The sequence below is a fragment of the Larus michahellis genome, chromosome 2 (genome assembly GCF_964199755.1).
Source record: "Larus michahellis chromosome 2, bLarMic1.1, whole genome shotgun sequence".
Classification (NCBI taxonomy): Eukaryota; Metazoa; Chordata; class Aves; order Charadriiformes; family Laridae; genus Larus; species Larus michahellis.
The window spans coordinates 169380087-169394184 of NC_133897.1; the positions used below are offsets into that span (position 1 = coordinate 169380087).

Here is a 14098-nt window from a genome sequence, read left to right on the forward strand (position 1 = left end):
TCCCATCCGTGTTCCCCCTTTCCTCCTTTCCCCATTATTCCTCCTCCATCCCATTCCTCTTCTTTCCCCATTCTCCCTTCTCCATCCCCACTTCCTTCTTTTCCTTCTTTCCCCATTATTCCCCTGTTCCTCCTTTCCCTCTTTCCCAATTCTTCCTTGTCCCATCCGTGTTCCCCCTTTCCTCCTTTCCCCATTATTCCTCCTCCATCCCGTTCCTCCTCCTCTTCTTTCCCCATTTTCCCTCCTCCATCCCCAGTGCCTTCTTTTCCTTCTTTCCCCATTCTTCCCCCGTTCCTCATTTCCCTCTTTCCCCATTCTTCCCCAGCTCCTCCTTTCCCTCTTTCCCCATTCTTCCCCCATTCCTCCTTTCCCTCTTTCCCCATTCTTCCATATCCCATCCGTGTTCCCCCTTTCCTCCTTTCCCCATTATTCCTCCTCCATCCCATTCCTCTTCTTTCCCCATTCTCCCTTCTCCATCCCAGTTCCTTCTTTCCCTTCTTTCCCCATTCTTCCCCTGTTCCTCCTTTCCCTCTTTCCCCATTCTTCCATATCCCATCCGTGTTCCCCCTTTCCTCCTTTCCCCATTATTCCTCCTCCATCCCATTCCTCTTCTTTCCCCATTCTCCCTTCTCCATCCCAGTTCCTTCTTTCCCTTCTTTCCCCATTCTTCCCCTGTTCCTCCTTTCCCTCTTTCCCAATTCTTCCTTGTCCCATCCGTGTTCCCCCTTTCCTCCTTTCCCCGTTGTTCCTCCTCCATCCCATTCCTCTTCTTTCCCCATTCTCCCTTCTCCATCCCAGTTCCTTCTTTTCCTTCTTTTCCCATTATTCCCCCATCCCGTTCCTCCTTTCCCTCTTTCCCCATTCTTCCATGGCCCATCCATGTTCCCCCTTTCCTCCTTTCCCCATTATTCCTCCTCCATCCCGTTCCTCCTCCTCTTCTTTCCCCATTCTCCCTTCTCCATCCCAGTTCCTTCTTTTCCTTCTTTCCCCATTCTTTCCCTGTTCCTCCTTTCCCTCTTTCCCCATTCTTCCATGTCCCATCCGTGTTCCCCCTTTCCTCCTTTCCCCATTATTCCTCCTCCATCCCATTCCTCTTCTTTCCCCATTCTCCCTTCTTCATCCCAGTTCCTTCTTTCCCTTCTTTCCCCATTCTTCCCCCCGTCGCCTGCTTTCCCTTTCTTTACTTCTATCCCCGTTCCTCTCCCTTGTGCCCTGTTCCTCCTTTCCCTTTTTACCCCCTTTTTCCCGCTCCATCCCACGTTTCCCCCTTTCTCCTCCTCCTTTCCCGTCCTTCATCCCCTTCCATCGCCGCTGGCGCCCCCTGGCGGAGCTCAACGCCGCCGCCGCCGCCCCCCCGCGCATGCGCAGCAGCCCCCAACCAGGGGGCGTGGTCTCTGCAGGGAGGGGGCGTGGCTTGACGCAGAGGGGGGCGTGGCTAGTAGGGGGCGTGGCTAAGTGGGGGGGACGCACCCGGAAGCGGCGCCGGTCACCGAGCGGGTCCCGATCCGGCGGTGAGTGCGGTGGCGGCGGGGCGGGGGGGGGGGGGACACACCGGAGAGGAGATTTGGGGGGGGGTTCAGGGAGGGGGATTTAGGGGACACAATGTGGTGGTCGCTTCCCCGAGGTGCCTGTTGTCCCCCCCGGCTCGTTTGGGGCGGGGGCTGTGGGGTTTTGGGGCCTAGCTCTAGCCGGACCGCCGGGCACCCGGGGAGAGGGTGGGTGAGGTGGCCCGGTTGGGCAAGCTCGGTGTCTCCGCCGTTTCCCGCCCTTAGGGGGCATCCTGGGGCCGTTCCCCACCCCACCCCCCCCCCAACCTTGTCGTTCTGGGGGTGGTTGGCCCCCACGGGGACCTGCTGCGGGGGGGGGGGGGGCTTGTGGTGTGGGGCGGGGCGGGGGGGGGAAGTATTGAATATAAAATCACCGAAGGGGTTGGGCTGGAAGGGACATTTAAAGGCCGCCCAGTGCCCCCCCCCCCCCCCCCGCCCTGGGCAGGGACATCTTCAACTAGCCCAGGTTGCCCAAAGCCCCGGCCAACCTGGCCTTGAACCCCCTCCAGGGATGGGGCAGCCGCAGCTTCTCCGGGCAACCCGGGCCAGGGGCTCACCGCCCTCGACAGCCAAGAATTTCCGCCCGAGATCTCATCTCAATCTCCCCTTTTCCAGTTTAAACCAGTTCCCCCTCGTCCTGTGGCTCCCCTCCCTGCTCCAGAGTCCCTCCCCAGCTTTCCCGGAGCCCCTTGAGGGCCTGGAAGGGGCTGGAAGGTCTCCCCGGAGCCTTCTCTTCTCCAGGCTGAACCCCCCCAGCTCTCTCAGCCTGTCCCCACAGCAGAGGGGCTCCAGCCCTCCCGGCATCTCCGGGGCCTCCTCCGGCCCCCGCTCCGACACCTCCGTGTCCTTTTTGTCCTGAGGCCCCCAGAGCCGGATGCGGTATCATCCCTCAAATCTTATTTTACTGACGACTTGCTCTTTACTGGTCTGGAGCTGGTCAGTCAACGAGCTGAGCCCCGACTCAGGGTTCCCAGCCCTTGGAGGTGCTGGAAACTTCGCTCCCTCGCTTTTGTTTGGGTTTTTAGGGAGGAATATTTGGAGCACGGTCTGGGCTCCTGCAGGGCTCGGAGCAGGGTTGGGGCGGGGGGGGGGGGGCTCGCTAACGGGTCACCCGCCTCGGGCTCCTCAGCCAGCGCCGTCTCGCCAAATCTCGGGGCTGCCGTTCCGAATTCCTCGCCGTAACGTGGAAGGGCTGGGGGGAGGATGGCGTTGGGATCCTTTAGCTTTCCGAGCGTGTTTTGCTGATGTAAAATGTCCTCCCGTTTGCAGGGCGCGGAGGGGAACGGAACCCGGGATGCGTTCCCTCCGGCTCCGACCTCGATAAGGGACGGTGCCGGCGCCGATGGAATCGCGGTGCCCGCTGCCCGCTGGCCTCTGGGAACTGCAGCTCGGGCGGGCTGTCTGCGAGGAGCTGGCGTTTCCCCTTCCCGGCGGCTTTTGTAGAACATCTCCTCCGCTTCCCTGCGCCCACCGTTGGCTTTCTGACCCCCACCGGAACCACAAACGGTTTTCTTTCTCCCTGAAAGTAAAGGCAACGCGTAAAAATAGGTTCCCCAGGGATCCCCGGGTTTGAGAGAGAGGAAGCCGCCGACTGCCTTCTGCTGGTGGGGAAGCTGAAAACGCGGAGCATGACGGAGTCACGGATAAAACGTGAGTGCGGGAGCGCGGTGGGAGCCGTTGAGGGGCTTCGGGGCACCGGCCCTGCCGTTGGCGGGGGGGTCTCCATCCGCAACCCCCATCCTCGCCTCGGGCTGCTCCTTCCGCCCAGCCCCAGCGCCGATTTTCCGCGCCGTTTCGGTGGGGACGGAGCCCGGTGGGGAATTCTCTATCGTTAATAAGGTTAAATTGCCTTGCGGGTGCCCCGGGTGTTGGGGGTTTGGGGTAGGGGGGGCTCAGCTCTGTCTGTGGAGCTGCCGGATCCGGGCTGCCGTCGCTCCCTGCAGCATCCGGAGGGACGAAGTGGCGGGGGACGGGAGGAGGGAGCGGTTCTCCGCGCGCCGTAATTCCCTGCCCTAGAAATTAATCTCGGGCCTTGCCTCTGCTGCAAATTGCCTGAGCTCGAAAACAGTCTCTCGGTGCTTAAAGTGGCGTAAAGCCCTGTGCGTTTCCTAAATTAATCCCGGCCAGCTTTGAAAATGAATCTTTCTTTCCTTTTTTTTTTTTTTTTCTCCTTGTTAAGGCAATAAAGAATTTTCTGGTTTAATTAAGCCGCGGGGAAGGGGTGGGAGCAGGAATTACCTTCAGCAGCTGCAGCACCGGCTCACGGTGGCTTTAACGTGACCGTGGGGCGAACGTCTCCGCGCACACCCCACCCCCCCCCGTGGAAATGAATGAAACACCCCCCCACCCCCCCAAAAAATGGGACAGGGCGGGAGCCCCCCCGGGGTGGGACCGGACGGCTGCTCGGGCAAGACGGGTGGCTCCTCCTGGCCTGGAAGCAGGAGGGGAAGGGACAAGGGACACCGTCACCCTCCTCGTGCCACCCTCAGTGGTGGCCGGAGATGTTTTTGAGGCAGCGCAGCGTCCCCTCGGGGCTGGGCGTCCTGGTGGGTCTTCACCCCCCCCCCCCCCCCGGTGACGGGACATCCTCAGACGAGGGGCCGTGCTGTCGCAGAGGCGGCTTGCTCTGAAACTAATTAACCTTATTACGGCAAAGGCCCTAATGAGAGATAACGCCGCCGCCTCTCCAGGATAACGATTAGGCTCTCGGAGCGGGGGGGTCGCGGGCCGACGGGCGTGAGGGAGCGGCTCTGGTCCGCAGGCGTGTGGCTCCGCCGCCGCCGGTGGGACCCCGGTGGGCTCCGTCCCTCTGACGGCATCCGATCCGCTCCCCCCCACCACCCTCCCGCCTCCCCGGAGAGCTTCATCTGGCGGTGGGATTCAGCGGCACAGGGGCTCCCCCAGCCCCTGGCCTTCAAGGACGTGCCCTTGGTAGGTCCCATGCGGCGACTCAGCCCCGCGCGGGTTCCCCAGGGGCCTCAGGTGATGCCGGCACCCGGCTGTAGAGCGGAGCCCGTCCCCCGGTGCGGCTGCCCAGCCCTAAATCTCCGGTGTAATAAATGACGGAACGGTTTGGGTGGGAAGGGACCCTCAAAGGCCACCCAGTGCCACCCCCTGCCCTGGGCAGGGCCACCTCCCACCAGCCCAGGTTGCCCAAAGCCCCGTCCAACCTGGCCTTGAACCCCTCCAGGGATGGGGCAGCCACAGCTTCTCTGGGCAACCTGGGCCAGGGGCTCACCAGCTTCATCATGGAGAATTTCTTCCTTATTTTTAATCTCAATCTCCCCTCTTTTGGTTTAAAACCCTTCCCCCTCGTCCCGTGGCTCCCCTCCCTGCTCCAGAGTCCCTCCCCAGCTTTCCCGGAGCCCCTTGAGGGCCTGGAAGGGGCTGGAAGGTCTCCGCGGAGCCTTCTCTTCTCCAGGCTGAACCCCCCCAGCTCTCTCAGCCTGTCCTCCCAGCAGAGGGGCTCCAGCCCTCCCGGCATCTCCGGGGCCTCCTCCGGCCCCTGCTCCGACACCTCCGTGTCCTCCCGATGTCCCCGGGGCTGGAGGCAGCACTGCAGGGGGGTCTCCCCCGAGCGGAGCAGAGGGGCAGAATCCCCCCCTCGCCCCCCTGCCCACGCTGCTGGGGATGCAGCCCAGGCTGCGGGGGGGTTTCTGTGCTGCCAGCGCACGGTGCCGGCTCATGGGCAGCGTTTCCCCCCCCCTCCCCAGCCCCCCCAATCCTTCCTTCTCCCCGCACCAGTGAGAAACCTTAGAGCCGGGTTCCCCTTGGCCCCGGGGGCTGACGCGGCGCTGAGCTGGGGCTGACGCGGCGCTGAGCGGTGCCTGTAGGGTCTGCAGGGATAAAAAAAACCCAAACCCCCTGTGAAGTGTCCGGCCCTGCCGGAGGGTGAGTGAGGATGAATGAGGCCTTGGGGAACAGGGAAGGGCGGCGTGCGGGGTGCCTTCGAGTTAAAGGTGCCTTATTTCGGGTGGGGAGCCCAGAAGAAAGGGTTTTTGGTGGGGGCTCGTCGAGCGGGAAACAAAAGGGCCGGTGAAGGTTAACGTAGCTGCGCGCGCGGCTCGCGGGAAGATGGGTGAAAACGCACGGAGGCTCTTCTTTTCCTCCTCTTGTTGGTCCGGGAGACGTTCGGGGAATGCCAAATCTTTGCCACTTGCCTGTCTCGCTCAGGGCTTGCGACGACGTTGATGGACGCCACGACGGATAAGGACCCGCTAGTCCAGGAGCAAATCTACAACGCTTTGTGCCACCTGGGGGAATCCGAGCCGGAGGAGATCCTCAACTCTTGCGACGAGTACCTCCGGCAGCACGACAAGGTGGGGGGCTCTTCCGCTCCGTCCTGGGGGTGTCTGCAGGATGAGAAGTATTGCCTGGGGCGGCTCGGGGGGGCGTTGACTCTGTCAGCAAGCCAGGGAGGGACGACAGGACGACGGGAGCTGGCGAGGGGGCTGGAAAAGGAGGAGAAGGGTCTGGAGAACTTGTGAGGAGCGGCTGAGGGAGCTGGGGGTGTTCAGCCTGGAGAAAAGGGGGCCGAGGGGAGACCTTCTCGCTCTCCGCAGCTCCCTGAAAGGAGGGGGCAGCCAGGGGGGGTCGGGCTCTTCTCCCAAGGAACAGGCCACGGGACAAGAGGAAACGGCCTCCAGTTGCGCCAGGGCAGGTTTAGGATGGATATCGGGGAAAATTCCTTCATGGAAAGGGCTGTCGGGCGTTGGAAGAGGCTGCCCAGGGCAGTGGGGGAGTCGCCATCCCCGGAGGGATGGAAAAGCCGGGCAGACGCGGCGCATAGAGATAAGGTTTCGCGATGGGTTTCGTCAGCGTTGGGTTGGTGGTTGGACTCCGTGATCCGAAAGGTCCTTTCCAACCCGGGCCGTTCTCCGATTCCCTGATTCTACACCCGGGAGGATCTGGGTCTGAGGCGCTGGAGTTGCGGGGGTGGAGAACCGGTGATGATACGCTGTCGTGGATGAGAGAAAGGGAGCAAAACTTGGTTGGCGCTTCGAGTCGTTGCCTTTCCCCGTGCGGGAAACGCTAGCCAGACCCTTGCCGGGCATCTCTGGGACGCGCGGGTTTCTCTGGCCCCGGGGGCGGCCGCGGCGCCGTGCTCGGCTTGGCTGACCATCCGCTTTCTCCCTCCCGTTCCAGCTGGCCTACCCTCACCGGGTGATCATCCTGAAAGCGATGGAGACGGTGGTGAAGAACAACATCGCCCTCTTGGACAAAAGCACGGCCAAGGTGGTTATTTTCCTGGCGTCTAATGAAATGACCAAGTCAAAGGTACGACCTGAAAGCTCTGGGTTCTTCCTGTCGTCGTTCTTGTCCGGGCCCTTTTTGCCCCCGATGCCGTCGTTGCAGGCAAAGCTGCGGGTTTTTGGGGCTGCCCCCAATGGTAGCGATTGCTGGGACGGCGTTTGTGGAAGGGAGGAGCTGGGTCTGTGCCATCTTGTGGAGATGGGACGGCTGAGGGAGTAGGGGACGGACGACGTCCCTCTCTCTGGGGGGAGCTGGGGATGGGTTCGGCTGACGGTTTTCTTCCAGCACGGCATGCATCCACAGCCAAATAAAATCCGGATGCTGCGAAGGACCCGGACAGGCAGGTGGGTATCGGAGCAGGAAGGAGCCTTGAGGGGCTGCAGGTCCACGGAGGGGAAAGATCACGTCTGAATCTTGAGCCTGTTGTTCCGAATCGGGGAATGGTTTGGGTGGGAAGGGACATTTAAAGGCCACTCGGTGCCACCCCCTGCCCTGGGCAGGGACTTCTTCAACTACCCCAGGTCGCTCCGAGCCCCGGCCAACCTGGCCTTGAACCCCTCCAGGGATGGGGCAGCCACAGCTTCTCTGGGCAACCTGGGCCAGGGGCTCACCAGCTTCATCATGGAGAATTTCTTCCTGATTTTTAATCTCAATCTCCCCTCTTTTGGTTTAAAACCGTTGGCTCTCATCCCGTGGTTCCCCTCCCTGCTCCAGAGTCCCTCCCCAGCTTTCCCGGAGCCCCTTGAGGGCCTGGCAGGGGCTGGAAGGTCTCCGCGGAGCCTTCTCTTCTCCAGGCTGAACCCCCCCAGCTCTCTCAGCCTGTCCTCCCAGCAGAGGGGCTCCAGCCCTCCCGGCATCTCCGGGGCCTCCTCCGGCCCCCGCTCCGACACCTCCGTGTCCTTCTGCTGTTGGTGGTCCCGGAGCTGGAGGCCCGTGGAATTAGCCCATGCCACGCAATTCCCCGCGGCATTTGGAGCCAGGCGCGATGCCCGGCATTTAAACGAAGCAGAAGAACGGCGTCTGGTCTGATGTGGTTTCCTCCCCCCGCCCCAGGAGGTGATCCGGGACTGGCAACAAGCCGCGAGCAACGTCCTCGTGGCGGTGGGGCAGCGCTTCATCAACAAGGTGATGGAGGAGGTGCTCACCAAATTCCAGCCGGGGATCCTGCCCCACTACTTCGTCATGCAGACGTTCGCCAACCTCTCGGTGTCGAACGGTGAGTTGGCACCCGGCCGCGCTGGGGGGGGGGGGGATCGGGGGGAGCCGCGGAAGCGCGTCCTGGCCTTCGGGCGTCATCGGTCACGCCGGCCCCCAGCAGCTCCGCGGCGGGGCCCCTCCGCGGTGTGGTCCGCGCGAAAACCGAGCTTCTCGGGATCTTTACGGCTTAGGCTTGATGCCGCTAAACGATGGGGTTGCGATGAAACGCCCTGAAAAAGCAGCGGGCGCCAGCACGGCGCGGAGGAGCGCGGTCGGTGTGAATGGCTTCCTCGTGGCGTCCTTCGTGCCCCTTGTCTTGGCGGGAGATGGGGCAGAAGGAAGGGGGAAGGCCGGTGCTGCGGGGAGCCCGGCCTTGGGAAGAGATTGGGAAAACCCTGCTCTCTTCTTGGCTGCCCTTCCCGGGGAGCCGCTGCGACTCCGTCCTCAGCGCTGAGACGGGGGAGCGGAGGGCAGCCCCTCGTCCAGGGATCACGGGGGGAACGCCAACGGGCGACGACAGCTCGTCCTGCAGCAGCCTGAGCAAAGCTCCGCATCCCGGAGCCGCTCCGGGACGCGTCAGGCTCTCCCTGGTGGTTCCGCTTTTTCCCTGGGGAAAAGGGAAAGCCACGGCGGAGGCTTCGGCTCTGCCCTGGGGTGCCGGTGCTTGGCCCTGTCTCTCCGCAGTAGCCGGAGGAAAAAACTCCCTCGGTGGGGACGGAGGGATGCGATGCTCCTGGACGTGGGGCGGGGGGCAGCCGGTAATTCCCGGAGGAATGCCTGGAAAAACGTACTGAGCTGAGAAATCCCACGCGGCTCGGCTTCAGGGCTCGGCGGAGCTCTGAAAAATGTTTGCCCGCTTAAAAGCAGCGGGAACTGGAGGCGCCCGACCCTCTTCCGTAGAGAGCTCCCCGCCGGGGCTCTTGCCTCCAGCCGTCCCAGAGAGACCCAAGTTTAAAAATGAGAATTCTAGGACGGGATTTCTGAAAAATAGAAGTCTGGCGGCGGAACGGCGCCGGCAGCGAGCGGGACGTAGCCCGGAGCTCACCGACTTTGAGAAATAGGCACGAACGTCCCGGGGGCAGGGGGGGCTGGGAGGACTTGCGAGGGGCTGCCGCGCTGGAGCCGTCTCCGCTGCTCCCACCACCACCCCCCAACCCCCGGGGCTCTCGGCGGCTCGTTTGTGGTAAAATCGGGCTCCTGGCTCCTGTTCCCTTTGGGTGCCGGCGGGATCCTGCCGGCTCTGTGTCCTGCGTAGGCTGGGGGGGGGCCGCCGAGCGGCGCTTGCGTGTGTCTGCTGCGAGCGAACGTCTCCCGCTTCCTTCCCAGTGTTCGGAATGGTGCCTTTTCTCAACTCCATCCTCGGGACGATGCTGCCCATGCTGGGAATGGCCAAACAGGACCACATGAAGTCCGTCTTCTGCTACGGTAAGGTTTTTCTGGCTCTTTCCGGGACCGAAGTGGTTTTTAGATACGTTGTGAAAGATTTTTTTTTCCCCCTTCCCTGGAAAAGGAGGGACCGTGGATGGGGGCTGGAGAGCTGGCTCGGATGAACCTTTCCGGAATGTCTGGGAGCAGGGATTTGGCCGGCTTTGGGAAGGGATGGAGAGTCGTCAGCTCTAGGTCGTGGGGATCCTACCAAAGTCCTCCTCCTGATCCCTGTCGCTCCCGTGTCATGGCCCAGCGAGTTCTGGTGCTCTTTGCTTTCTCCTCTGGTGAAGAAGACGTAGATGCTCCAGAACCATCCCGACTCCGGTCGAGGTGACCGGCCCGGTGGGATGAGGGAAGGAAGAGGGATGCGCTACTTGAGACCCTCTTATAAACCAAGCTGTGTCTTTATCGACACCGTGAACCCGGCGCCTCGCAACGGCGCCAGCGTTGACCCTGACGGGGACTGGGAGGAGGCCGGGGTGCAGCGGCCGCTTCTGTAAATCTCGTGAGCCGTTTGGAGGATGTGACACTCTTGGTGGGTTGGCAGGATTGTCACGGGGCTCCCTTCTCGTGACGCCCCTCCTCCAGCCCTGGGCTCGCCCGAAAAACTGCGGCAGGGTTTGGTGCAGAAGCACCAGCACTTAACACGGCTGACAAAGAGCCGACTCGCTTGTCATAGCGTCACGGAATGATTTGGGTGGGAAGGGACCTTAAAGACCACCCAGTGCCACCCCCTGCCCTGGGCAGGGACATCTTCAATGAAACCAGGTCGCCCAAAGCCCCGGCCAACCTGGCCTTGAACCCCTCCAGGGATGGGGCTGCCACAGCTTCTCGGGGCAACCTGGGCCAGGGGCTCACCAGCTTCATCATGGAGAATTTCTGCCTTATTTTTAATCTCAATCTCCCCTCTTTTGGTTTAAAACCCTTCCCCCTCGTCCCGTGGCTCCCCTCCCTGCTCCAGAGTCCCTCCCCAGCTTTCCCGGAGCCCCTCGAGGGACTGGAAGGGGCTGGAAGGTCTCCCCGGAGCCTTCTCTTCTCCAGGCTGAACCCCCCCAGCTCTCTCAGCCTGTCCTCCCAGCAGAGGGGCTCCAGCCCTCCCGGCATCTCCGGGGCCTCCTCCGGCCCCGCTCCGACACCTCCGTGTCCTCCTCGTGTTGAGGACTCCAGAGCTGGACGCAGGTTTCCAGGTGGGGTCTCCCCCGAGCGGAGCAGAGGGATAGAATCCCCTCTCTCGTCTCTAGCCGGAGCTGATCCACCTTCCCCTGGACACGGTGGCCCGTGGCGGTGTGGCTCCTGGCCCGAGTGGCTTTGTCCGTTGACCAGCGAGATGCCCTCCCACTTGCAGGGCGGTAGCGCCTGCCTCTCGGACGGCGGGACGGCGCGCGGCCCCCCCGGCGGGCGCCACCTTGGTATCCGGCACAGGTTCCTCGGGCTTCGTGGTTTGCTTTCCACGGCTGGGCGAAAATAAACGGGGTTGGGGGGGGGGGGGGAGTGTGGGTCCAAGGGCGCCGCGAGAGAGGCGGGGGGAGCTGCTGGCAGCACACCGCTGGGGCGGTCGCTCTTATCTCTCGCCGATAGCGAGGTCCAAGGCCTGGGAAATTGCTGCTGCGGCTGCGCGCGTCGAGGAACGAATGGGCTGAGCGGGAGCAGCCCGGCGAAACGCAGGGGTGGATGCAGGGCTACCCTCAGCGGCAGCGTCTAGTTCTGCTGGAAACGAGGAGGTTTGCGTCCGAACTCGTTCCCGGGAGCCGCTGTGGTCGACGTAACGCCCGGATTTGAAGGGCCGCTTCGACCTTAAGAGCTTCTCGGGCTGCGACGTCGAGCTCAAAGCAAGAACGTGCGACTCCGGGGGCTGTTTCTCTACAGGCGCGTTCTCCGAAAGCCAAGGCCGAGGGCGGGCGACCTCGGTGAATACGAACCATCCTCCCCCGAGTCGAGTACAACCAGACCCCGGCGCCGGTTTGGTCCCCGGGGTGGTGGTGGGGGATGGTTGGTGTGGGCGGCTCAGGTGGTTTGCGACGGCAGATAGCGGGCGACGTGTTTACGGCCGGGAGGTCTGGTGCCGTTCCTGTCCCGGAGGGTTTATCAGCCCTGCGGAGGATCGTAGAATCATGGAATCATAGGCCGGTTTGAGTGGGAAGGGATTCCCGACCCCCCGCCGTGAGCAGGGACATCTTCAACCAGCCCAGGTGGCTCCGAGCCCCGGCCAACCTGGCCTTGAACCCCTCCAGGGATGGGGCAGCCACAGCTTCTCCGGCCAACCTGGGCCAGGGGCTCACCAGCTTCATCATGGAGAATTTCTGCCTTATTTTTAATCTCAATCTCCCCTCTTTTGGTTTAAAACCCTTCCCCCTCGTCCCGTGGCTCCCCTCCCTGCTCCAGAGTCCCTCCCCAGCTTTCCCGGAGCCCCTTGAGGGCCTGGCAGGGGCTGGAAGGTCTCCCCGGAGCCTTCTCTTCTCCAGGCTGAACCCCCCCAGCTCTCTCAGCCTGTCCTCCCAGCAGAGGGGCTCCAGGAGAAGGGATCATAGACGGGATCGTGCGTAGGAGAAGGGATCCTTCTCCTCGTGGGGAGGACCAGCCTGGCCCGTGGGGCTGGTAGGACTCACTTCTGAGGTTCGGGTGGCTCTTTCCAGAGGACCGTTCCGCCGTCGGCAGCTCTTTCCCCTTCATCCCTTCCAGCAATCTCTTCTTTCGGCTTTCTTTTCCCCACTCCGCTTGGTCTTGGGAAGGGCGACGTCCCGGCTCCGCACGTTTTCCACCCGAAATGAGCCCGTAGCCGCCGGCGGCGAGGCGCGGTCGGTCTGTGGCTCTTGCAGAGAACGCGCAACCCCTTCGCCCGCGTCCTAAAGCGCGCGGAGCCTCCGCGGTGCTGCCCACGCCGGGTCTGGAGCAGGTCCTGCCCCCATCCCGAAACCTGGGGAGGCCACAGCATCTCCTGGGCTGCCAGGAATGGGATGGAGAGGGGGATCTGGGGAGTGATCCTGGGCTGAATGCGGGGATGGAGAGGGGGATTTGGGGACGTGATCCTGGGCTGAATGCGGGGATGGAGAGGGGGATTTGGGGACGTGATCCTGGGCTGAACGTGGGGATGGAGAGGGGGATTTGGGGACGTGATCCTGGGCTGAACGTGGGGATGGAGAGGGGGATTTGGGGACGTGATCCTGGGCTGAATGTTTGGATGGAGAGGGGGATTTGGGGACGTGATCCTGGGCTGAATGTGGGGATGGAGAGGGGGATTTGGGGACGTGATCCTGGGCTGAATGTATGGATGGAGAGGGGGATTTGGGGAGTGATCCTGGGCTGAATGTTTGGATGGAGAGGGGGATCTGGGGACGTGATCCTGGCCCAAACACTGGGATGGAGAGGGGGATTTGGGGACATGATCCTGGGCCGAATGCAGGGATGGAGAGGGGGATTTGGGGACGTGATCCTGGGCTGAATGTATGGATGGAGAGGGGGATTTGGGGACGTGATCCTGGGCCGAATGCAGGGATGGAGAGGGGGATTTGAGGACGTGATCCTGGGCTGAATGCAGGGATGGAGAGGGGGATTTGGGGACGTGATCCTGGGCTGAATGCAGGGATGGAGAGGGGGATCTGGGGATGTGATCCTGGGCTGAATGTATGGATGGAGAGGGGGATTTGGGGACGTGATCCTGGCCCAAACACTGGGATGGAGAGGGGGATTTGGGGACGTGATCCTGGCCCAAACACTGGGATGGAGAGGGGGATTTGGGGACGTGATCCTGGGCTGAATGTATGGATGGAGAGGGGGATTTGGGGACGTGATCCTGGGCTGAATGCAGGTATGGAGAGGGGGATTTGGGGATGTGATCCTGGGCTGAATGCAGGGATGGAGAGGGGGATTTGGGGACGTGATCCTGGGCTGAATGTATGGATGGAGAGGGGGATTTGGGGACGTGATCCTGGGCCGAATGCAGGGATGGAGAGGGGGATTTGGGGACGTGATCCTGGGCTGAATGTGGGGATGGAGAGGGGGATCTGGGGACGTGATCCTGGGCCAAACACAGGGATGGAGAGGGGGATTTGGGGACGTGATCCTGGGCTGAATGTATGGATGGAGAGGGGGATCTGGGGACGTGATCCTGGGCTGAATGCAGGGATGGAGAGGGGGATTTGGGGACGTGATCCTGGGCTGAATGCAGGGATGGAGAGGGGGATTTGGGGACGTGATCCTGGCCCAAACACTGGGATGGAGAGGGGGATTTGGGGACGTGATCCTGGGCTGAATGTATGGATGGAGAGGGGGAGCTGGGGACGTGATCCTGGGCCGAATGTATGGATGGAGAGGGGGATTTGGGGACGTGATCCTGGGCTGAATGTGGGGATGGAGAGGGGGATCTGGGGATGTGATCCTGGGCTGAATGGATGGATGGAGAGGGGGATTTGGGGACGTGATCCTGGGCTGAATGCAGGGATGGAGAGGGGGATTTGGGGACGTGATCCTGGGCTGAATGCAGGGATGGAGAGGGGGATTTGGGGACGTGATCCTGGGCTCAATGCAGGGATGGAGAGCGGGATTTGGGGACGTGATCCTGGGCTGAATGTATGGATGGAGAGGGGGATTTGGGGACGTGATCCTGGCCCAAACACTGGGATGGAGAGGGGGATTTGGGGACGAGATCCTGGGCTGAACATGGGGATGGAGAGGGG

The 14098-nt window shown here is 62.4% G+C and overlaps 1 protein-coding gene across 13 annotated transcripts in view; it reads left to right on the forward strand.

Moving 5' to 3' along the window:
* Positions 1-1441: 1441 nt before the first annotated feature.
* MROH1 (maestro heat like repeat family member 1) overlaps positions 1442-14098 on the forward strand; it is a 77960-nt gene continuing 65303 nt past the window's right edge. For all 13 annotated transcript variants that reach the window (XM_074578044.1, XM_074578046.1, XM_074578047.1 and 10 more), the window contains exons 1-6: positions 1442-1511; positions 2817-3197; positions 5721-5866; positions 6693-6824; positions 7854-8016; positions 9324-9422. In XM_074578044.1, coding sequence (XP_074434145.1) covers positions 3176-3197; positions 5721-5866; positions 6693-6824; positions 7854-8016; positions 9324-9422 — 562 coding nt within the window. In that variant the 5' untranslated portion in view covers positions 1442-1511; positions 2817-3175. The remainder of the gene's footprint in view (positions 1512-2816; positions 3198-5720; positions 5867-6692; positions 6825-7853; positions 8017-9323; positions 9423-14098) is intronic.